Raw genomic sequence first — 22494 nt, 5'->3', positions numbered from 1 at the left:
AGCTTTGAATTTTGAAGGTTGATGTGGTATGTAGCTTTACGCTAGTGACAGTGGTGTATGCTACTGCCACCGTGACTGACCAGGCCCCTGCTATTCGTTGATGAAACAGATTTACAGAAACTGTTCAATAAGTTCAAAATAATGTCGAATTCTGATAAGACCAAATACATTATTTTACAAATGGAATGTCTCTATTGAGATGGGTTGGTTACTCTAGATGGTGTTCACATTGAACAAGTCTCTGCATACACATAATACACTGTCCTGTATATAAGACTAGTAGACATATGTGACAACTGAATGTATACAGCACTCTGACTGTTGCTTCAAATGGCCATGTTGAATAAAATGCACATTAAGAGTAGTGTTTTCTCATAACTGTAGATGGAACTCCGAATGTACACTTTTTTCTAGGGATGACCAGCAATTATTCTAACCAGAACTGTACATGCAAGTCCTAGTTCTGGCCAGCAGGTGGAAACATTGTCCTCTTAAACTCCTTTAGCGACTGATCACCTCAGAGTCTCAAAAGACGTTTCACTGTCAGAGCCATTGAGAGAAATGTATCTCTATGGCTCTGGTTTCACCATCTTCACCATACTGTTCATGTTGTATCTTCATAGATCCTTACCACTGTTTATTGCTAGGTCCCAAGCACTTTTTATGTATTTCCCAAAAGCAACATTTAGTATCATATTTATAACTTTTAATTATCTAAAAGTCTGAATGTGTCATTAAATAATGTTTTGGACTAGAATCAGTGCACTTCTGCTTTCTAAACACGTGATTTATGACCTCCCAGGGAGGCTTAGTAAATACCTTGTATTATGACCTTTGTATTGACGCTAGTTTAGCTTCCTGGTAACTGTTACTAAGGACATGTAATTAGCTATGATCCTCAGTATAAGCATAAGTAAACCAATGAAAGTTTCTAAGATGGAAGAGTATTTCTGGTGTTAAAATGTTTGGTTGTGCTGAAAATACTATTTATCTATCGTTATATTATTAGTAAATTATTAACAAGACATACACACAACATGTTATCATTACTAAATTGTACTTCTGTTTACCCTTCATTAAGGCCCTCTCTGCTGTGTCCCTGTGTGAAGCTGCTTAAGCAAGCAAAACGTTTTAAGCCCTTCTTCATTCATCTCTCAGTGCAGCTGCTGTCATGGTAACTTTTGTATGACAGGCAATAAACACTGCAGTCTCCGAGCTCAATAGACTAGTGGAGAAGAGAGAGGGCAGAGCTGGTAGGCAGCTATATGAGGAAATCTTCAAGACGTTGTCATTACTAAATTGAGCTTTGACTGATTCATCCACAGGAAATAGCCATGCAACAGTTGGTGTACCAATCTCTGCTTCCCACTGGAAACAGATACCTGCAGCAGAGATGGGACAAAACCTCCTATGAAATGCACAGGAGAAATGTAAGATATTCACGGCACACGGTCACTGTATCATGGCCTTCTCTAGCATAATTGACTTACCTTGTATGCAATCAACTGAATTGTCTTTGCGAGAGGAGTTATGAAAAAAATAAACATGCAATAAAAGGGTTGAGATAAAGCTTTTAACATTTTTTATTTTCATTGATGTGTGTTTTACTTTTCAAGGTGGTTTCAGCTAAATCGACACTTGATACAACTCCACCAACATCATATGAACACCTTTCTAACAAGATGAAGAAGAAAAAGGTAACATGTAATCTTCATTTAGCATTATCATTTAATACCAATCAAGATAAAACCACTAGTTGGCAGCAAAGATTGTAATGTTTAGTCCCCCAACAGACATTTTTTATATTCTGCTTTGATTAACATTTTGTTTAACATGGTTTTCCCACGTAGAAAGCATTTAAAAAAACAGAAAAGAGGCTGGAAGCACATCTAATATGTTTCCCTCATTGAAAAATACTGGATCTATGAGTATTCAAATATGCAAATATCACAGGCCTCGTGCATCAATCATCAGACATAGACTCAGATGAAGAATCTGTTGTGCACCAAAATCAACGATTGACAGACTTATCAGTATGGTAGGCAAGTGTAGAAAGCATTTTATTAGTTTATTAGTGTGTTAGCTTGTCCTGGCTGTGGTTGGCTCAACGTTAGTGACTGTGAAACATAAATATCTAATGTCAACGGAAATGAGCATTTCAGAAACACAGTACGTGTTAATACATTCAGGAATGGTTCTATCCCTTTTCAACTGGGGGGGCCGAGCTGGAGGCCAGTTGTACTGTGCCTGTTAGTATTGTTGTACTAACAGGCAAAAGACTATGTTTATAATTATTAGCCACAAGGGGTCCAAGCTTGTTGTCACATTTTTGATTGGAGGGGGTCTTCGGCTGAGTGATGTCTTCATACTTTTTAGGAATTAGCCTATTTAAATGGAATTATATTGTCATGTCTTATTTTGCTTTCCACTCTGTTGCTTTCATCCGTGTAAAGCTTGAAGAGGAGCAGATGAGCAAAATACAAAGGGAAAACAACATGCTGCTGGAGAAGATATCTCACATCATGAGAACCACTGGACGGATAGATAACCAGAATGATTATGACCACAAGAGGTTGGTTAGGTGTGTTTGGCGTCTGTTGTCTTTTGATGAACTAGGGAAAACAAGTGACATGAATTCCATTCACTTGCACTAACCTGAGAACACTTGTCGTCTCGATCAGATTTCATATTGTTTTCACAGATCATCGCAGTAGAAGAATAATAGGCAAATAGTGAAGTCACTTTAAACACCCCGTATTTATTTGAGTGATTCAATGATTCACTCTTTCATTTATTTATTTTTAAGACTACCCTTGATTGGGATTTCATGGGAGCGTTTCAGCTAATTAGCAACGACTTTGCAGGGACTCTCAAGAGCAAGTTCCCACAGCCAGATGTAACCTAGCCCAGGCTCACCCTCTTCTCTTGTCTGTGTAGTTTGAGCAGAGAGAGACGAAAGCAGGAGCTGCGGCGCATCACCCTGGACAATCAGCTAATCGTGCAGCGTCTCGCCCAGTGCCAGCCTCATTACAGAGCCAAGGACTGGCACCACGACTGGCTCAGGACCTGCAAACTAATGGAGAGCATTGGAATCTTCCCGAGAACAGCCCCTGACAAAAAGGTGCCTTTTCGTCATAAATGATAAATAGATGTAGTTTATCCTTTGCAAACCCTAATTCAAGTTATACTTGCATATCCTAATCAAGTTATCCAGTTTCACAACCATGAGTAAGAGGCATGTCATGGGGAAAGTTCTTATCAACACTTAAAAGTAACACAATGTGGTTTAATTTACTAAACCTATGGAAACTGTCTGTACTTCCAAGGCCTCCTCCACCAGCCATCGCTCCCAGAGAGGGGGATTCCAGTCAGACACGGAGCCCAGCCAGAGTAGCAGTGGCAGGGATACTGAGGAGGAGAGTAGGCCTGAGGCACCAGAACCCAGTCCTCAATGCCACTCACACACAAGTACCAAGGGGGATGAAGAGATGGAGCGTTCTTCCAAGGTGCAGGTCCAGGAAGAAAGAGGCAACCAGCAGGACACTGCTGCTGCTCCTGACAACTCTGGCAAAGATTCCTCAACTGACACCCCCAACTCAGAGAGCACACCTAGTAGTCGAGAGTCACAGATCACATAGAGTGCAGATGGGACTGGCTGAAAAGGGCTTTTTATATCATGATTAGATTTTCTCTCAATGTAATGAAAGTCAATTTGTGTGCTTTTGTACTGTGATTTTATACAGATACATTTTGTTTTCCTGGGTTACCCTACAGGGGAATTCAAGATTTACCACCTCATTCAACTTAAGAAATGTTACAATTGTCAGAAGTGAACAATTAGAATAAAAATGGGAAATAAAATAGAAGAGGTACTTTTTTATACTATTTTATGTAGAAAATGTGTGTGCACTTTTATAAATACTGAAATAGGCCATGCCTACAAACATTCATATATAAACTAGGAACTGTAATTTCATAGTAAACGTTTCTGCGGAATTCTAAGAGCAAAACACTCAATGCAATAGAAGCCGCGGGTTTGTCTCTGCGTGCCTAGCGAATTAGCGAATGCTTAAAATTTGTCGTTGCTAGCTAGTCAGTAACTGCATGATGATGATACACTTTTGAATTACAAAGCGACAGGTAGATAACTCACAATGAATCTTGATAGACTTCGAAAACGTGTACGGCACTACATTGATCAGGTAAGAATCGGGTTGTTTAAGTGTAGTAGTAGAGCTAGCTAGCTCGTTTACAGTAGTCAGTCGTCTGCTACATTGCTAGTGCTAACTTCAGCTGGTATCTGTTTTAATAGTATACTGTACTAGCTAAGCTAGTGCAGATATTGCCTTTTAACTATTTTAAGAGGTGGCAAGCAAACTAAATAGCTGATAAAACTTAATTAACACAACACGTACGTCAACAAGATAGCTAGCTTGCCATTTCTTTCTTCGTCATCTGTCCACATCATGACCATAAATTAATGTTTGATGTGGCACAGCGTGACCTCTCTATTTTTGTTTACAGCAACAATATCAGAGTGCTCTGTTTTGGGCGGATAAGATAGCATCCCTTTCACATGGTAAGTATCTACTATCGGCTGTTTACTATTTACTACTGACTACTTCTAAAGAGTTGTGATGAGACAAAAAACAAAGACAGTTCATTTCCTGGTGTTCCATCTCTAGTTTTTTAGGGTTTACCACATCAAAAGACTTCAGTCCGGCTTCACTATGATTCATATTGTGGGCCATTGGTTGGTTGATTGTGGACCGAGTCACTATAGGACTATAGCTTGGCTCTAGGTAACTATTCACCCTGGTCTCCCTTCCTTAAATAGAAGACCCACAGGACATCTACTGGCTCGCACAGTGCCTTTACCTCACCTCACAGTACCACAGAGCCTCGCATGCCCTACGCTCACGCAAACTAGACAAGGTAAGACCTCACTTGCACTCCAGGTACTAAAACATGGGGAAATGTATTAAACCAGATGTTTCTGCCTACCAAAGCAGCTCTCTTATTTTAAAATGGCATTTTGACCTTAATATCATGCTATGAACAAGATCTTGATAATATGACATTTAATGTGCAGTACTACTTTTTCTTCTCACCCTCAGTTGTATGGAGCTTGTCAATATCTAGCTGCTAGGTGCCATGTAAGTATGAACAATACTCTATAGTTATGGTAATAATGTGATTTATTGAGTGGGTTTCACCAGTATGCCTCCTGTTTGATGTTTTAGCTCAGTTTATGCTTGAGCCAGTATTCAACCTGTTTAAACTGTGAGCTGTGTGTTTTTCTCAGGTATTCTGTCTGTTTATACTCTGAGCTGTGTGTTTCCCCAGTATGCTGCCAAAGAGTTTCAGCAGGCCCTGGACATACTGGACATGGAGGAGCCTGCCAGTAAGAAGCTGCTGGACCGCAGTGGGAAGGAGGACAATAGCGTTCGAGAGTCAGGAAAAGACTGGGAGATGTCTACTGCCTCTGTGAGTCTCAACCCTGACTGGGAGGCTGCTTTTCACAAAGTCTCCTGATCACCGAATGTTGTAGTCTTGGTTATTTGTTCGCTCTTGATAAATCATACATCTGGATTCAGGTCTCTCATACACTCTACCCATCTTCAGAATGAAAATGATATTTCATTCCAGCTTTAAGTGTGTGTCATCTTGATACAAGAACTCACACACCAAATATCTATCTGTCTCTCATCTCTCAGATAAACAGCTCAATCTGTCTCCTGCGAGGGAAAATCTATGATGCCATGGACAACCGGTTGCTGGCCACCTCCAGCTACAAAGAGGCCTTGAAGCTGGACGTGTACTGCTTTGAAGCCTTTGACCTTCTCACGTCCCACCACATGCTGACCGCACAGGAGGGTGAGAGGCCGGGAGGGCGGGACACATTCCATTTATATCCACCTTTACTTAAAGGCAGAGGGTATCTAATGTGTTTGAGAAGCACTTTTTGTCATATTTGCCAAAATAAACGTCTTGATAGCAACCAATACATATAAAGGTTTGACGGTCATATTGAATCAATACGACATCTGTGGGTGTCGCAAGACTGTAATAAACACAACAAGTAATTAGGCCGTACCCTGACTAATGATTGCCTACCTGCCAACCTGGATGCGCACACTCTGCCCCTGCAGTTTTGTGGGAGTTGCTTTGAAGGGAGGCGGTGGGATATTTTGGGTTGAATCGTGTCAAACAGAATCTAAAATAGCTAGCTTCACAAAACTTGCCTAACCCAGCTGTAACCCGTAGTCTCATTGAGTTAAATGTATCAAAACAAAATGAAAGAACCAGAAGAGCTGTCCACCTGGGACAGAGCCAGCCAGTCAGAGGGCCTGCTTCCCTAGTTTCCTGGGAACATTTAATGGCTTGTGATGACAATGCCACTCATACTAATTGGCCAGACTTGGCACTGATTGAGAGTAAACTTAGGGTGAACGTAAGAAGCATATGGTCCCAGGGTTGGAGTTGCCTAGTGATTTAGAATATAAATGCAAATGTATGAGATAAGAGATGAGATAACAACACAATGCGCATCACCGCACGCATCTTTTCTCAGTAAGCCTAATTGATGTTGTCGTCATTTTTTTATGTCTATTTAGAAAAAGACTTCCTGGATGCTCTTCCTCTGAGTCAACAGTGCACCGAGGAGGAAGAGGAACTGCTTCACTTCCTCTTTGAAAACAAGTTAAAGAAGGTATGGAGACCTAACCTGCTCGGATCAGTGGTGATATTCCTGTTTCATTTGATGGAACATCACTGAAAATCACTGCCTTTGTTTTATTTGTGATTCATTTCAGAACCGTGCAGTTGGGTATCAATTCATCTCTATAATGAACTAACCTTGTTGAATTATTTGTAGATAGCTACAGCGAGCTTTATGGGTCCTCAGGTCAGCGACAATGTTATTGTATGCTTTTGTCATCCCTCTCCATGTAAATTCTGCCCCCATGTCCATGTCCTTTCTCCTCCTCTTTCTCATGTCCACTTCCCTGCCGTCCACGACCCTTGTCTGTCCTCCCCAGTACAACAAGCCTAGTGACATGGTGGTCCCAGACATGGTCCATGGTCTCCAGGACAACCTGGACGTGGTCGTCTCGCTGGCTGAGAGGCATTACTACAACTGTGACTTCAAGATGTGCTACAAACTCACGTCTATGTAAGGCCGTACCTGTCTGCTCCCAGGCACTGTGCTCTCCATCCTCCGCCTGATCCATATCTTGAATTCAGAGTTGTGAGTTGAATTGGTTGAGTTCATCCGAAGTGTTGGTCCCCGTCTGTCCCAGGGTGATGGTGAAGGATCCATTCCATGCTAACTGTTTACCTGTCCACATCGGCACTCTGGTCGAGCTCAGTAAGGCAAATGGTAAGATCCAACACAGCAGTTTTAGCCGCCCGTAAATCAAGTTCTATCATTCCATTGCTTAAAACAGATGCATTAGAAACACAATTGTTTGTATCCTGTTGACGGTTCATTTGTATTCTTCCCAGAATTGTTCTATCTCTCACACAAGTTGGTAGACCTGTATCCCAACAACCCAGTAAGTACACCCTCTTGAGTTCTACATGCACTGGTCTCAAAAGTGAACAGAAGCAAATTGTAATTTCTACGCAAACATTTGGATGTATATATTTGTTTTCAGGTTTCGTGGTTCGCAGTGGGATGCTACTATCTGATGGTCGGACACAAGAACGAACACGCACGTAGATACCTTAGGTACGCTGGATCGAACCCACTGCACCAAACATTGCCTCACAACACAGTCACCGCGTGCACACACCTTTGCCTGGGAATGTGCCCCGGTGATGCGGGTCTCTGGCTCTCCAACTGACTGTGGCCACTTTGTCCCACAGCAAGGCCACCACCCTGGAGCGGACCTACGGTCCAGCCTGGATCGCCTACGGACACTCGTTTGCCGTGGAGAGTGAACACGACCAGGCCATGGCGGCCTACTTCACTGCCGCCCAGCTGATGAAGGGGTACGTGTGGGGCTACGAGGGGTCGCGTAAGGGGGACCTAGGCCTGACGAGACGCGTGGATAGTGAAGATACAGCAGCGCATTTTTAGAACACAACTTGGGGGACGAAATGTAGGAAAGGAACTTAACATCTTGAATAGGTAGCACAACTAGCTAGCAAAGTAGCTTTGAATTGCTCCAGCCAAACGTCAGAAGAATTAAGCAGGCCCCCCTCCTTACCCTCCCCGCCCTCCCAGGTGCCACCTGCCCATGTTGTACATCGGCCTAGAGTACGGTCTGACCAACAACTCCAAGCTTGCTGAGCGCTTCTTCAGCCAGGCACTCAGCATCGCCCCCGAGGACCCCTTTGTCATGCACGAGGTGGCGGTTGTCGCCTTCCAGAATGGAGAGTGAGTCACTTGTGTACACACACACACACAGGAATGATCTGCATCAGTGTGCACTCGAACACCCACAAACAGATGTACAACATGTGCATACAGACTCACATGACATCTGCTGGAGCAAAACATACACACATTCAAATAAAAATACTTCTAATTGCTTTCTATTGTTCCCAAATCTACTTGTACAGCTGGAAAACAGCTGAGAAGTTGTTCCTTGATGCCATGGACAAGATCAAGGCCATTGGGAATGAAGTAATGTATAATTCAAATTCAAGTCGGTTTATTGTAATAAGGACTGGAATACATGTACACACAGAACAATGACATTCTTACTTGATAGGCTTTACTACTTGAAATCTCACAGGAATAATACATAAATAAAAATATATAAATAATGAAGCCCTGTTGCAACTACTCTGCTCTCCTGATGTTAACTCATTATTGTCTGGACGCTCTGCCTGCAGGTCACAGTCGACAAATGGGAGCCGCTTCTCAACAACTTGGGTCATGTGTGTCGCAAGCTGAAGTAAGTCAGTGTGATTTAAGTCCCCCCGTCGCCAACGTCATGCGTGTGTCGTCTCTGACATCACAGCTCTTTATCTCAAAGGGGCTTGAGGTGAGGTAAGCACTAGAGGCAGGAGACGGTCCTCTCAGCACATCAAACCAGATGTGCTGTTAGAAACAACAGGGGGACACCTGATCCTGTTTATCCAGGTAGAGGGCCTGGGGAGAAAGCAGTAGAAGGGTGCTTTCTCTCTTTCCCTCCTCCCTCCCTCTCTCGTTCTCCACACTCTCCACTGACTATTTTCAGAGACATGTCTTTCTACGGAAATAGGCCGCGCATTGAGAATTCATGCAAAGATCCTCTAATGAATTATGCAGAGCCACTCTGCGGCTAGAGGAGGCTGGCAGAACCCATAGCGTTCAGACCAAGTGGCTGTTTTGAAAGGTTGCGCTGTATTTCATTTAAAGAAGGGTTTTGCATGCACGTGTGAGTTTATTCAGCTGTCCATTTGATGACTTTTGTCTCAAATGAAGTCTGCAATATATTAACTCTTCCATTGTGTTATCCAGTCATTTTGTGACGTATGATGACATAACATGTTTGGTTATTTTCACAGACTATTATTATAAACGATATAAATCCCTCTTTGTCTAAATCATGCACCTTAAATTTACTCTGAACACCTTGATGCTTTGTGTGATTATAAAGATCTACTTATAACATTCACCCTAGGTTTAGTCCCATTGTCCGTCCTCTGGCTAATCAGTATTAATTACACTGTCATCACAAGCCTTTAAAAGTTCCCAGAAAACTAAGGGCAGTGATTGGCTGGCCTCATCCCAGGTGGACCGTAGCAGGTTTTCTGATTGTCTCTCTTGCCTTTTTCTAACAGGAAGTACGAGCAGGCCTTGGAGTACCACCGCCAAGCTCTGGTGCTGATCCCACAGCATGCCTCTACCTATTCAGCCATTGGATACGTGCACAGCCTCATGGGAGACTTTGAGAGTGCCATCGACTACTTTCACACGGTACTGAGAGTTTTAGACTCCCTCGTGTAAGCCAGTAATCACAAATAGTTTTTTTTACTTGACAGCCCTACTTGTGTGCTAAACTTGTGCACAGCTGCTGAAGTCCATAAGGTAACTTTTGTAGTGCCGTTGTCCAACACACTGGGTTGAAAGGTAGTTGGGATACTAATCAAGACTAGTCTGAAGGATACCCACCTAGCTGAGAATACATGGCAGTCATTTAATGTACTTAGTTGTGTGTCTCTTCTTTTAGTATATAAATATCAACTGTGTCCCTGGTTGTCCCCATATCTCTCCTAATAATAATAATAATCAAGGGTTTGTCCCTTCTGCAGGCACTCGGACTGAAGAGAGATGACACATTCTCTGTGATGATGCTTGGCCATTGTATTGAGATGTACATCGGTGACACGGATGCCTATATAGGTAAAAAATATATATATCACACTATATAAATGTGTCTCTAAAGGACGAACATAAATGGTCATGAATAATGTATGTTAGAGGCATACATCAAGGATAATGTATACATGTTATAATAGGTAAATTCCTCGTATGTGTACTACTACTTGGCAATAAATTCTGATTCCATAAGTCTGTGAGGGACAAAGTAGCTTTGAAGGGATGTTCCTCTTTCTGCCCTCGCCCAGGGAGGCTGGCTCCAGGTCCATGGACCTTGAACTTCCTCATTATATTTGCAACAGTTGTCACAGGAACATGAAGCTACTTGGAGATGGTCTTGTAGCCTTTACCTTTAACATGATTGTCTTTTATTTTCTTTCTGATCTCGTCAGACAACTCTCTTTTGTGTTCTCTGGTCCATGTTCAGTGCGGTGCACAAAATTATACCAAATGGCACAGTGACTACTTTCCTCCATTTAAAGAGGCTGAATGACTGATTACAAGATTGGATACTAATTTAAAGAAACAAATGAATTGGTTTGGAAAATCACTATAATCCAATTATTATAATATATTTTTAAGGGGTACCAACAAATGTGTCCAGGCCATTTTAGAATATCTTTGTAGAATGAGCAATAATTCATTTATTTTCACAGCTTCTCATAAGTATACATGATGCAATAGCTCTTAATGTGTGATCACTTTTCCAGTGGAATGAAGCATTATTGCAATGCGCTGTAAGGGAACCAACAAATTTGAGCACGTCTGTAAATGTTATGATGTCTCTAAGGGATAGACATCAAGGAGGATGTATAAATGTTATGATATATCTCTTAGGGACAGACATCAAGGATAATGTATAAATGTTATATTATGTCTCTTAGGGACACACATCAGGGATAATGTATTAATGTTATGATATGTCTCTTAGGGACAGACATCAAGGATAATGTATAAATGTTATATTATGTCTCTTAGGGACACACATCAGGGATAATGTATTAATGTTATGATATGTCTCTTAGGGACAGACATCAAGGACAAGGTCCGAGGGAGCCTGAGCACACCGGCACTGATCAAGATGCTGAACACCTCGACAGAACCCGGCGATGCCCGTGCCACGCCCACACTAGACGACAGCAGCGCCATGTCATTGGAAACGCCCCCGTCCAATCAAGACAAAGCCTCACTGGACACGCCCCTTCGGCGCTCGCTCCCCCTAGAGTGTGACATGTACGAGAGCGACATGATGCTTGAGACCTCCATGTCCGACACTAGCACATGATGACACCCTGTGACGAGAAAGGTGTGGCTGATGTCACAGGGAGCTAGCGAGGACACCTGACTGTGACCAGATCCCAACCAAACCTCTTGGCTCTTCTCCTCCCCAGCATCAGTTTTGATTCCCCGTCTACGCCATCTAAAATGACTGGGATAGTCAAATGATGTCATCGGCTCTCTGGAGAGGTGTAATATAGAGAGTAAGATACAGGGGGAACTCTGTGTATCAACTCTGTGTAGACCTTTTCGACTAAGACTTGTCTCAGCTGTGAGATTCAATATGCATGGCTGGATGGATAGATAGTGTGACTTACAGTTATTCGTTGATTGTGAATGGGAAGCCGAGGATAGCCTGGAGAGGTGGACGGGGCTTGGTTTGGTTCTGGGTCTAGGGTGAGGAAGGAGACGTCGTTGATCCTACGTTTGTGACTGAACAGAGAGAATGCTGCAACACTCCCCACAACATCTACTAGCAGACTGTCTTCATACCTCTTGGCCTTGCTAACCTGTGGATTTTTCAATAAACAAAACTGTCTCAACGCAAGACTTTTGGTGAAAAGGAATATCAGTTAATACAATAAACCATATGTTTATCTTTTTATGGCGAGTTCTTTGTCTAATCCTTGCGGGTGACTCCTTTTTTTTGTCCAGTTTAATTTTAGGATAATTATCACAGAACCTGGTTGGTGATTTACATTTAATTCATTTTGCAAACTTTTCCAAAACGTACAGAAATAGTGCATATAAGTACAGTGATGTTGTAACATGCTGGTCATTGGAAGCATGGATAATTGTTGCTAGCTATAGCCTCAAGGAAATGACCTTATCCCTGCAGTGTGTTTTTTTTATAGTTGGTCAACAGCAGTTTCATATTGATATCCCATTTGAGCCGACTGATATTGTATTGATATAGCTCATGCCCATATTTGGCCGAACATCCACTCATCCCCCCACCCTGGCTTCTACACACTTGTTGAAGTATGCCTGTGTGTGTGTCTGCTGTAGTGTATTTGTTTAGCAACCCCTCCAGAGCTGCTAGGATGCAGACCAAATTAACCCTTGTGTTATCTTCGGGTCATTCTGACCCATCAGTCATTGTGACCCACCGTCGTATTGCGACAACTTTACCGCATACCAAAACAAAGTGAATCATTTTCTTTTAACCGTTGGGCTGTCTCAGACCCCCCACATTGCGATGGTTAAAAGAAAATTATTTTTATTTGTTTTTGTATTGGGTAAAATTGGGTAAACACAACGATGGTTCGTTATGAACCTTTGGGTCATGTGACCCGAAGGCAGCACGAGGGTTAAGTGAGAGGATGCAGACCAAATTAAGTGAGCCACTCCCAAGTGGGCTTTGAGTGTGAGGTCACCTATGCAGGCAATAGACCCTATTCCTAGCCCCCTTTTTTCCTGCAAAGGTCAGCGCCTGTGGAGGAGGAGGGAATTGGTTGGTATTATATCTCTGAGCCGCTTCAAAAGATAACTGCAAACTCCTGTGTCCTTTCCCTGACAACCACACTGCTGTTCTGCATCCTTGGTAACCATCGTTCTCCCCTTTATTTTTACTGTTCAGCCTCTCCTCCCGCATCTCCTAGTGTGATATTTCCTGTCTCATTCCCTCTCAGTCCCACTCCTTTCCATGTCTCCCCCACTCTTCTCACAATTTCTCTCCCTTTAGCCTCTGATGGAGATCAGCTTCAGCAGTTGGGGAGATGGGCTGCACTCCCTCTAAGTCAGTGGTAACCTACACTCAAGAGCGGGTTTGTCGAGACCTGGACACCTGCTCCACCTTCGTACCCAGCCTCAAGAGCTCTGTGTCCACCCCGGAGAGACCCTCACCCCGGCTCTGTGTGGAGACCAGCAGCGGCAAGCAGACCTTTCTCAGTGGTGAGTCCATTAAGAGTTGGATTCCGCCACATTTTTCAATCAAATTCTTAAACTACTGTTAGCATTCTCGCCCAAAATAGATCCTTGTAATACGTGTTAAGACGTGTCATTTTATTAAGCTTGTCTTTGTGCCTGCTTATAGTTCCATGTCGCGACAGTGTCGGTCGGTCGCTGAGCCAGCCCTCCAGTCCAGACACATGGAGCACGTTCAGCACCGCGACCACGGCTAGTCCCTTTTGCCTGCCTCGGGCCGATATCGCAAAACCCAGCTCCAACGACAACGGCAGCGACTCGGAAGGCAGTGACACTATAGCTTGCAACGGAAGATAATTGTGCTGGACTGATGGTCAGACAGCATGCCCATGGCCCACACTCAGCTACTAAATGGACTGGCAAGTCTTGACAGTAACTAATTTGACCTTAATGTATGTTTCTCCGTAAACACATATTTACAAAATACCGACTGTTCTTAGGTTTGGTACTTTCTTCTTGGAACAACGTGACCATTTAACATAAGCTACTGTTAAATTAGTGTGCAGTTCATGATGCGGCATTGAAATTAAATTTTTAATTTTGTAACATTGTCAGTGTTCAGACGGACCTGTGTGCGAATGGCCAACGTGTAATGTATGTGTCAGCAAATAACTATCCAACTGTTTCCTATTGTGTTCATAGTAGATAGAAAAACGTGAGACTTTTGTGACTAAACATTCAAAACCTATTTCCAGTTCGTAAACTCGCGATAATATGCGCCCAACTCTCGCGAACAGTCAGTGACTGAGGAGAGAGATGGAGAGAAATGAGGTCTGAAAAGGACCAAACAACTGGAGGTAGGGAGAAAACCGTCGTTGAAATACAATTCAAAGATATTCCACGGGAACCCGACGGTGTGTCCGTACACTCCAAGCAAAAAGAGGAAAAGAAAGAGGTTTTCACCAAGGTAAGTGAAGCATGTTGTGATTACGGCGCGTTATTGTGGTGAGCAGATATGGAGGTTGTACAGTAGCTAGCCAGAATCATTTCAGCACCGCGGACAGCAACAACGTTGGACGCGGAACCACCGTAACAACATCCTGTTGGATTTGACAACAGATGCGCATACTATCCTAGGCTAGTAGCCTACCAAACAGTTTTCAAGTTCTAGTACGCTGTTCTTTTTAAGTGTTATTTGGTAACCAACTATAGGTAGCTAACTATGTAGCTTTTGACTAGATGGTGTACGAAGCCTTTTTACTGCCCGTTCAAAATGCACATTATGTGAGAGCTACACACGATTCTGAGGAACATTACATCTAACTAATGCAGTTGTAAGAAATAGGGGAAAGACATTGTAAAACGGACTAAAGGAAATGTCGTTTATATGCGTCTATTGACGCTTGATATCGTCTGAATCGTTTTCTATATGAAGCTACCAAAGATTTGGTGATCGCTACCGTAGACAAGCGATATCGAGTTCTTTCCTTTTTAAGGTGGTTATCCGGCGACTTCCACCCAGTCTTTCCAAGGACCAGTTGGAGGAGCAACTCAGTCCCCTTCCGTCCTACGACTACTTCGAGTTTTTCCCAGCTGACCAAAGGTAGATATGGATAAGAATATTAGGCCTAGCACAGACTTCAACATTTTCCATGACAACAATCTATGGTGTGAAAACTCTAGCTAAAAAAGTATGATGCAGTAGCCACCAGTATTTGTAAAAATTTGATTCTGTGCTGTCTCCCTGTAGCCTCTACCCACACCTGTTCTCCAGAGCTTACATCAACTTCAAGAACCTAGAGGACATCTTGCTTTTTAGGGATCGTTTTGATGGCTACGTTTTCATTGATAGTAAAGGTACAGGTCATTGTGTTATAGTGTTCTATGCACAATAATCTAAAGGGCCGGTGTCTGTTCCAGGTTAACTGCTTTATGTAGACAGAGAAGGATTGATTCTTCCTTACAGTGTCTGGTGCCATGGTAACCTGTTCAATCAGTGCATCATCTGTCATCAATAATCCATCTCCTGTTCATATTGACCCAGGCCAGGAGTACCCAGCTGTGGTAGAGTTCGCCCCATTCCAGAAGATTTCGAAAAAGAAGTTAAAAAAGAAAGATGCCAAAGCTGGAAGCATTGAAGAAGGTACAGTAATGGACAAATCTCTCTTTAATCATATTTGATGTGGTGGTACCATGAACCATGAACGTTAACCGTACTCCTAAGTTTATGACTCTGTAAATAAAAGAGCATCAATGACCGCTTAACGACCGCAGAGCATAAAGACCACAAACAGACAGGCAGCATTGAAGCTGCCTGTTCGAAGCTGACAGTACATTCATGGTTTAATCTCCCCTGGGTCTGTTCTACTCTGGGTCTGTATGATTATAAGTGGCCTCCTTGTCTGTCCCCTGTTCCTCCTCAGACCCAGAGTACCGGCGCTTCCTGGAGAGCTACTCCTGCGATGAGGAGAAGTCCCTGGCCAACCCTGAGACTCTGCTGGGGGAGATAGAGGCCAAGACCAGGGAACTCATAGGTAAGGGAGCAGGCAGCAATCCGTTTGACTTGTAATGATTTCATTTTTCTGTTCCAGCTATTCATGTTCAAATTATATATTTGTCATGTGTAAGTATGTTTCTTCTATTCAAGCTAATTGACAGGCTGTATTCCCATTGACCAGTGAAGATTGTGACTCTTATTGTTTCAGCCAAAAGAACAACGCCGCTTCTGGAGTACATCAAGAATAAGAAACTCGAGAAGCAGGTAACAGCAGTGCAAGGTCTCATCGAAGCCCTTACAGTATACTCCTGTCCATGTGTTATGTCTCAATCCTTCCCCGCAGAGGATAAGAGACGAGAAGAGAGAGGAGAGGAGGCGCAGAGAGCTGGAGAAGAAACGCCAGAGGGAGGATGAAAAGAGGAAGAGGAGGGAGGAGGAGAGACGCAAACGCAAGGAGGCTGAGAAGCAGAAGAAACTGTCGGAGAAGGAGATCAAGATCAAGGTGGTTGCATGTTGATTTGCTCCCTACTGTACCAACCAACAAACCTGAAGCCGCTCACAGTACATATGTATATTACTCCTCTTGTGATCCCAGCTTTTGAAGAAGAGTGACAGGGATGATGACCTAGACTCAGACAGACTGAAGGACAAAGGGGACAGCGGAGAGACAGACCGAAACAAGTGGGACAAACCCAGCGGACACGCAAAGTCAAAGGAACCCAAGGAGAAGTAAGAAGCTACACTTTGTGGTTAAAATAGTTTTAGTGTCTGGCACAGTTTCTTACCTAATGTACTGATTTAAAAAAATCTACAACATAACAGCTATTTAAATAAGGTCTCCAAATGCAAGTTTTCTATATTATCAATGTATTTACTATTTACTCACTGTACATCCCATTTGGATGCTGACTTCTCCTTTATCCACTCTTAATGACTAGGGGTCAGCAGGAGGGTGACAAAGAGCAGCGGGAGCATAGCCGCAGACAGAAGGACCACAGAGGAAGAGACGAGGAGCGGAAACGCCAGAGGCACCACTATGAGTTCGACAAGTTCATGCGCCGCAAAGAGGAGACTAAGTGGGGCAAAGGTTACTGCCACGACCGTGCTAAGAAAGAGGGCCATCACCATGGCTACTACTGCACCGAGGGGGGGGACAAGGGGGGCAAGGAGGACAGGGAGGATCAGGGTGGCAGGAAGGAGCGAATCCGGAACAAGGTGAGCGAGAAGGTGAGCAAGAGACACAGGGGATTTGGTGGATGCTACTGTAATGTTCTTCCTACTGTGATGATTTTGCTCCTGTAAGGGTTACTGGTTGGCATTGCTTTCTGTTGCCGTACTGCCTAAATACACATACCCAATGTAGATTCACTGATAAAGCTGAGGCCCAGAACACTATGTCCCTGGTGTGTACTGGAAATAGATGTCAGGCAGTTATCATTATCACTACCATAGAGTACCATAGACTCAGGATCGTACACAGTGTTACAAACATATATACAATTTAACAATACAATGTTATGCAGTACATAAGTAAAATAGATCTACTAGTTCTAGTGCGGCAGCTGCTGAAGTTTAAATATTGTCCCATGTAACATTGACCCAGGCCACGTCTCAGTATGTAACATTGACCCGAAATCATGTTTTCCAGTCTGTGATAGTGACCCAGGCCATGTCTCAGTATGTTACATTGATATAGCACTTGTGTCAGTATGTACAGTAACATTAACCCCGGCCGTGTATCAGTATGTAACGTTGACCCAGACCCATGTTTCTCAGTCTGTGATAGTGCATCAGGACAGAGGGACCGCGCAGTCAGAGGGAACACACCAGATAGGAGGGTCTCTGCCAGCCAAGGTACACAAGGCCCTACACAAGCTAGTATCCCTATACAAGCTAGACTCCATACACAAGCTAGCATCCCCACATAAGCTAGCATCCCTATACAAGTTAGCAACCCTACTCATGTTGGACTGCCTACACATACTAGACTCCCTCCACAAGCTAGCGCTCCTACACAAGCTAGCCTCCTTACACTCGATAACCTCTCTACACCAGCAACTTTCTCTACACATGCTAGTATCTCTACACCATCGACTGTATCCGCTCTACACTAGCTGCTGTCTCTACACAAGCTAGTATGTCTACACTATCTAGCCTCTTGACACAAGCAAGGAACCCACACAAAGGTGCAGATAGCATCTGCCCTAATTCAACCTGCTTACTCTTTACTTAACTCTTTACTTAACTATATATATAGTATACTTCAAGTTAATTTGAATTATTATCAAAATAACATATATCATGTATCAAGTATATTTCCAAAGTATACTTTATGTAGTAAGTATACTAACATTAATGTACTTACTAATATACTTATAAGTGTACTATTTTAATACTCACTGACCTATCCTCACTTGCCTGGAGATCCATGCATGTTACGGGAAAGGTCTCTTGCAACATAGTTACATTGCAACATTCATGCATTGAACAGCCTGTTTAAAAGGGGCTACTTTGAGCTTTAATACTGTCTTTGCTGCACTTAAATTGCTCAAATACTGAGAAACAAAATCTTTTCCTGAGCGCCCTCACATTAACTATTGATGTCCCTATCATAGCTGAACATTATATGCCCTTGCCCCCAATATATCACTATAACCATAACTAAATATTTTTTATGTGCAATGAAAGCCCTTGTTCTGAATATAGACACATTCTAAGCATTTTAAAGTTTTACACTATGTAGCCTATGTGTTACATCACAACCTTTGTTGTGTACCCCCAGGAACTGCTCTTGGATTATTTGATCTTTTTTTTTTTTTTTTTGTATGTATGTATTTGTCCACCCCAAAATTGATTTCAGATTTTCGCCCCTGTGAGAGTGAGATTTCACTCTGAACTTTTGGTAAAACTTGGTAGCCCTGCTTTTAAAGGGACAGGCACTAGTACCTGCAACATGGGGTAACTCCCTTTCAATATGCGAAGAGTGTTTAACTAAAAGCTTTAAAGAGTACTAAAACATTAGAGGAAAGCATTTGTTTTAAGATTGAAATATGAACACATCAACTCTGGTCTTCATTTCAACGTTGTTAGATGTTGAAAGAATGGATATTTGTCATGTAAGGGTAAATCTCTTCTGGATTTGAGGAAATACATATAGTAGCTGTCATCATCACAGGGAGGTGCTTTGCATGAAAACATGAAATGGGCAATTTTGTTTACTTTTCACACAATCAAGGAGACCTTAGAAAGCAAACACATAACACAGTTAATACACATAAATGACAATCTTGCATTTTCTTGTTTCCACCCAGGACCGTCCGGCCATGCAGTTGTACCAACCTGGCGCCCGTAACCGCAAACGCATGATCTCAGGGGGCAAAGGTTTCGACTGCCCCCCTGTCAGCCATGCCCTTGAGCCTGGCCCCGAACCTTGCTATGAGGTTGTTACCATGGGAACAGGGTCAGAGAAAAGTGGAGATGAGTAGTTGGGTTTTGTTTGACATCCATGCTTCTCTGATGCTTAACAAATCCCCATTGGATTGTATTTCAGGCAAATAGCATCAAGCTCCGGCTGTTTAGATGTTCTTTAAAGGTTTCATTTTTAACAAACAGATGGTTCTGACAGCTTCACGGTCCAAATGTATTTTCATTTCATAAATATGATTCCATGAAAGGTCAATTTAGGTTCAAGTTTTATAACTAAAGTGTCACAGCAGAAACATTCTTACAGTACAGTTTAAAAGCTGCACTAGTGACAACTAGATTGTAATAATCGCCATTTTTAGTAAAATATAAATGTTGGCTGTGATCCCAATGGATATTAATAGCACAACTTAACCTTCATGTTTCTGGATATGATACTTCTTCTAATGTCCTCATACATTTCAGAAGTCACTGCCTGATAACAGTTAGCTTTATATTTGATATATTCCACCTGGGCCCATAGTTGTTATGTGTTTGAGGCGGCTCATCCAACAGTATCTGTCAACCCACATGCCTGCCCTCATCACCCACAAAGCAGATTTATAAGCCTTTGTAGAGAGTCCATTCGACTGTGATGTTTTTAAAGAAAGACTTATAGATTTGATCATAAAACAAAATATATGATGCAAAAGTTTTATTTAAAATATTTAAGATGTATTTGGATCTGGATGTAGAATATCTTTAACCACAGAAAATAAATCCATAATGTAATTGTATGTATATACAGATGTACGTATTTGTGTGATTGAGACAAAAAAAACTAGCAGTAGTGGACCGAATGTGTGGATTGTGGGTTTCGTTAGTTATATACTTGTTTTACTGTGACTTGTGACAATTCTTACAAATCTTATTGCCGGATGTAAGAAAAGAGAGCATCTGCTTATTTTGCATAAGTGATGCAAGCAGTTTCCTTCCTAGCAGTAATTAAAATGTGAGCCAGGAGAAATCACACACTTTTGTTTATGTGACGGATTGATCATTTACAGTAAATTGATAATAAAATAGGAAGGTGCTGAGAGTGACTGTCTTCTCATTTTCATTTTCTATGCTGTTCTCTACCACATGAACTATCCAAATGACCTGATGCCTGAACTGTTTTATGTGAGAAGGTAGTAACTAATATGTAATAACATAGTAATGTCTTTGTAACATGCCTTAGATATTTTTGCACACGACTCACATTATTATATTATGTGTATCATAGCATCATCCACTATGGTTTGTTTTCACGATGAGAGTAATTTGAAAAATGTGAAATAAATCTATAAGCTAAACTGTAATGGACATATTGGTGCCTTATTCAGCATTTTTTACTTGTACAATAATAGCATGGATAATACTAGGTGGAGGCAATATCAAGCTGAAATCGCATGAATGTACAAATTGCCACAGTATCAGATAATGTCATGCCTTTCTTAGAGGAGCAGATAAAAGAAGAACTAGGGTACAATTTCTGGGGAAATTGTAGGGTGTGCTTGCTTGCGTCGGTTGCACAGGGGTCCGTTTTTGCACATTTTTACAACTGATATTTCTGTATATTTTATATAAAAATGCATACTTATTATTTATAAAGATTACAAGACCGGTGTAAAAATTGACCTAATCTCTATGACTTAAACGTCATTTTAAGTTTTTCCCTTCTCATGATATTTTCAGGCATTTAGCCTACTCATTGCATTCATTCATTAATAAAGAACCCCCTTTGAAGATTATTCTACGACGTTACCCGGCAGTAGAAGATGGAATCGCGATTCAAACAGTACCATCCTGCTAACGGAAAATATGCCCCCCAAAACGTAAATAAGCTTGACATTTATTTAGTGGAAAATCGCTCATTCATAAAAAGCTCACTGGTAGCGATCATTGTCAGTAACAACGCAAAATGCGATATAGCCCTGTGTGGAGAAGCTGCCCCGGTAAATTGTACTACTATAGTACGGCACAGTACTAGACTACTGCTGTGTTCGTCTTGGTAGCGATTGCATTGGTTGAATTGGATTTAACGTTCCGTTGTACGGTTTAAGATTAAATTAATTATTTTCATGAACAGATTGACAACGTTTAGGCTGTGGCAATGAAGTTCAGGTTAGTAGTTAGATAGACTTTTGATTTAAGTAAGGGGAGTGCCGAACATGTTCTGTCGCCGTTTGATTTCCTACAGTTGTGTAAGCTAGATGTTTTTGTAGTGTGTCTCACGTAAGCTACAGCGTTGCAGTGAGCTACACTGGTTTGAAACCACAGGTAATGGTAATTTCACCAACAAATCGTTTACTAATGTCAGAATAAACCCTACAACGAAAATGTATATGTGAGGAATGTTTATTTTAACGATTGAAAACAGATAACGCTACATCATAGACCACTGTAGTATGTGTTGCCCGGGCAACACAGGCTAATGTCATGATGCTAATACTTCAGTGAAATAGTAGACTACTGTTTCCGAAAGTAGATGTACTTCCTTAATAATATCAGCTTATATTGTACATTACACATCACAATTGTGTGTCATATCACAAAGTAAAATTAGTAAATAGTTATCACTTTTGATTTAAGTAAGGGGAGTGCCGAACATGTTCTGTCGCCGTTTGACTTCCTACAGTTGTGTAAGCTAGATGTTTTTGTAGTGTGTCTCACGTAAGCTACAGCGTTGCAGTGAGCTACACTGGTTTGAAACCACAGGTAATGGTAATTTCACCAACAAATCGTTTACTAATGTCAGAATAAACCCTACAACGAAAATGTATATGTGAGGAATGTTTATTTTAACGATTGAAAACAGATAACGCTACATCATAGACCACTGTAGTATGTGTTGCCCGGGCAACACAGGCTAATGTCATGATGCTAATACTTCAGTGAAATAGTAGACTACTGTTTCCGAAAGTAGATGTACTTCCTTAATAATATCAGCTTATACTGTACATTACACATCACAATTGTGTGTCATATCACAAAGTAAAATGAGTAAATAGTTATCACCCTGGCCTCTTTGCTTGTGGCGTTTCTGCAGCTGCCTTGCAGTAAAGCTATAGTTAGCCTAGCTATCCCCCAAGTT

General features: G+C 42.0%; 3 protein-coding genes across 5 annotated transcripts; all 3 read left to right on the top strand.

Moving 5' to 3' along the window:
• Positions 1-1235: 1235 nt before the first annotated feature.
• On the top strand, positions 1236-3786 carry cfap97d2 (CFAP97 domain containing 2). Its single transcript, XM_062456151.1, has 5 exons — positions 1236-1430; positions 1617-1697; positions 2454-2572; positions 2938-3121; positions 3327-3786. Exons 1-5 carry the CDS (start codon positions 1335-1337, stop codon positions 3636-3638), a joined length of 792 nt encoding a protein of 263 aa, XP_062312135.1. The 5' UTR covers positions 1236-1334; the 3' UTR covers positions 3639-3786.
• Positions 3787-3998: 212 nt separating this feature from the next.
• On the top strand, positions 3999-12195 carry cdc16 (cell division cycle 16 homolog (S. cerevisiae)). Its single transcript, XM_062457509.1, has 18 exons — positions 3999-4202; positions 4525-4579; positions 4838-4935; positions 5118-5156; positions 5347-5487; positions 5718-5877; positions 6618-6712; positions 7041-7174; positions 7302-7381; positions 7507-7556; positions 7659-7732; positions 7870-7995; positions 8231-8383; positions 8569-8632; positions 8845-8906; positions 9778-9913; positions 10249-10339; positions 11341-12195. Exons 1-18 carry the CDS (start codon positions 4155-4157, stop codon positions 11598-11600), a joined length of 1866 nt encoding a protein of 621 aa, XP_062313493.1. The 5' UTR covers positions 3999-4154; the 3' UTR covers positions 11601-12195.
• A 1056-nt stretch (positions 12196-13251) lies between these two features.
• On the top strand, positions 13252-20719 carry upf3a (UPF3A regulator of nonsense mediated mRNA decay). Of its 3 annotated transcripts, none has more exons than XM_062457507.1 (12): positions 13252-13486; positions 13629-14426; positions 14956-15062; positions 15210-15316; positions 15504-15602; positions 15883-15993; positions 16165-16220; positions 16300-16458; positions 16552-16685; positions 16895-17171; positions 17733-17810; positions 19268-20719. In XM_062457507.1, the coding sequence occupies exons 2-12, from the start codon at positions 14286-14288 to the stop codon at positions 19439-19441; spliced, it is 1443 nt and encodes a 480-aa protein (XP_062313491.1). In that variant the 5' UTR covers positions 13252-13486; positions 13629-14285; the 3' UTR covers positions 19442-20719. The 3 variants fall into 3 exon arrangements, with proteins under 3 accessions (XP_062313491.1, XP_062313490.1, XP_062313492.1); XM_062457506.1 differs by having other exon boundaries at positions 13253-13486; positions 16895-17183; XM_062457508.1 differs by lacking the exon at positions 17733-17810 and having other exon boundaries at positions 13253-13486; positions 16895-17183.
• Positions 20720-22494: the final 1775 nt, after the last annotated feature.

The sequence above is a fragment of the Osmerus eperlanus genome, chromosome 3 (assembly GCF_963692335.1).
Source record: "Osmerus eperlanus chromosome 3, fOsmEpe2.1, whole genome shotgun sequence".
In the NCBI taxonomy this organism is placed as follows: Eukaryota; Metazoa; Chordata; class Actinopteri; order Osmeriformes; family Osmeridae; genus Osmerus; species Osmerus eperlanus.
Note: the sequence above shows the minus strand (reverse complement) of the source record. Positions and strands in the feature narration are given on the sequence as shown.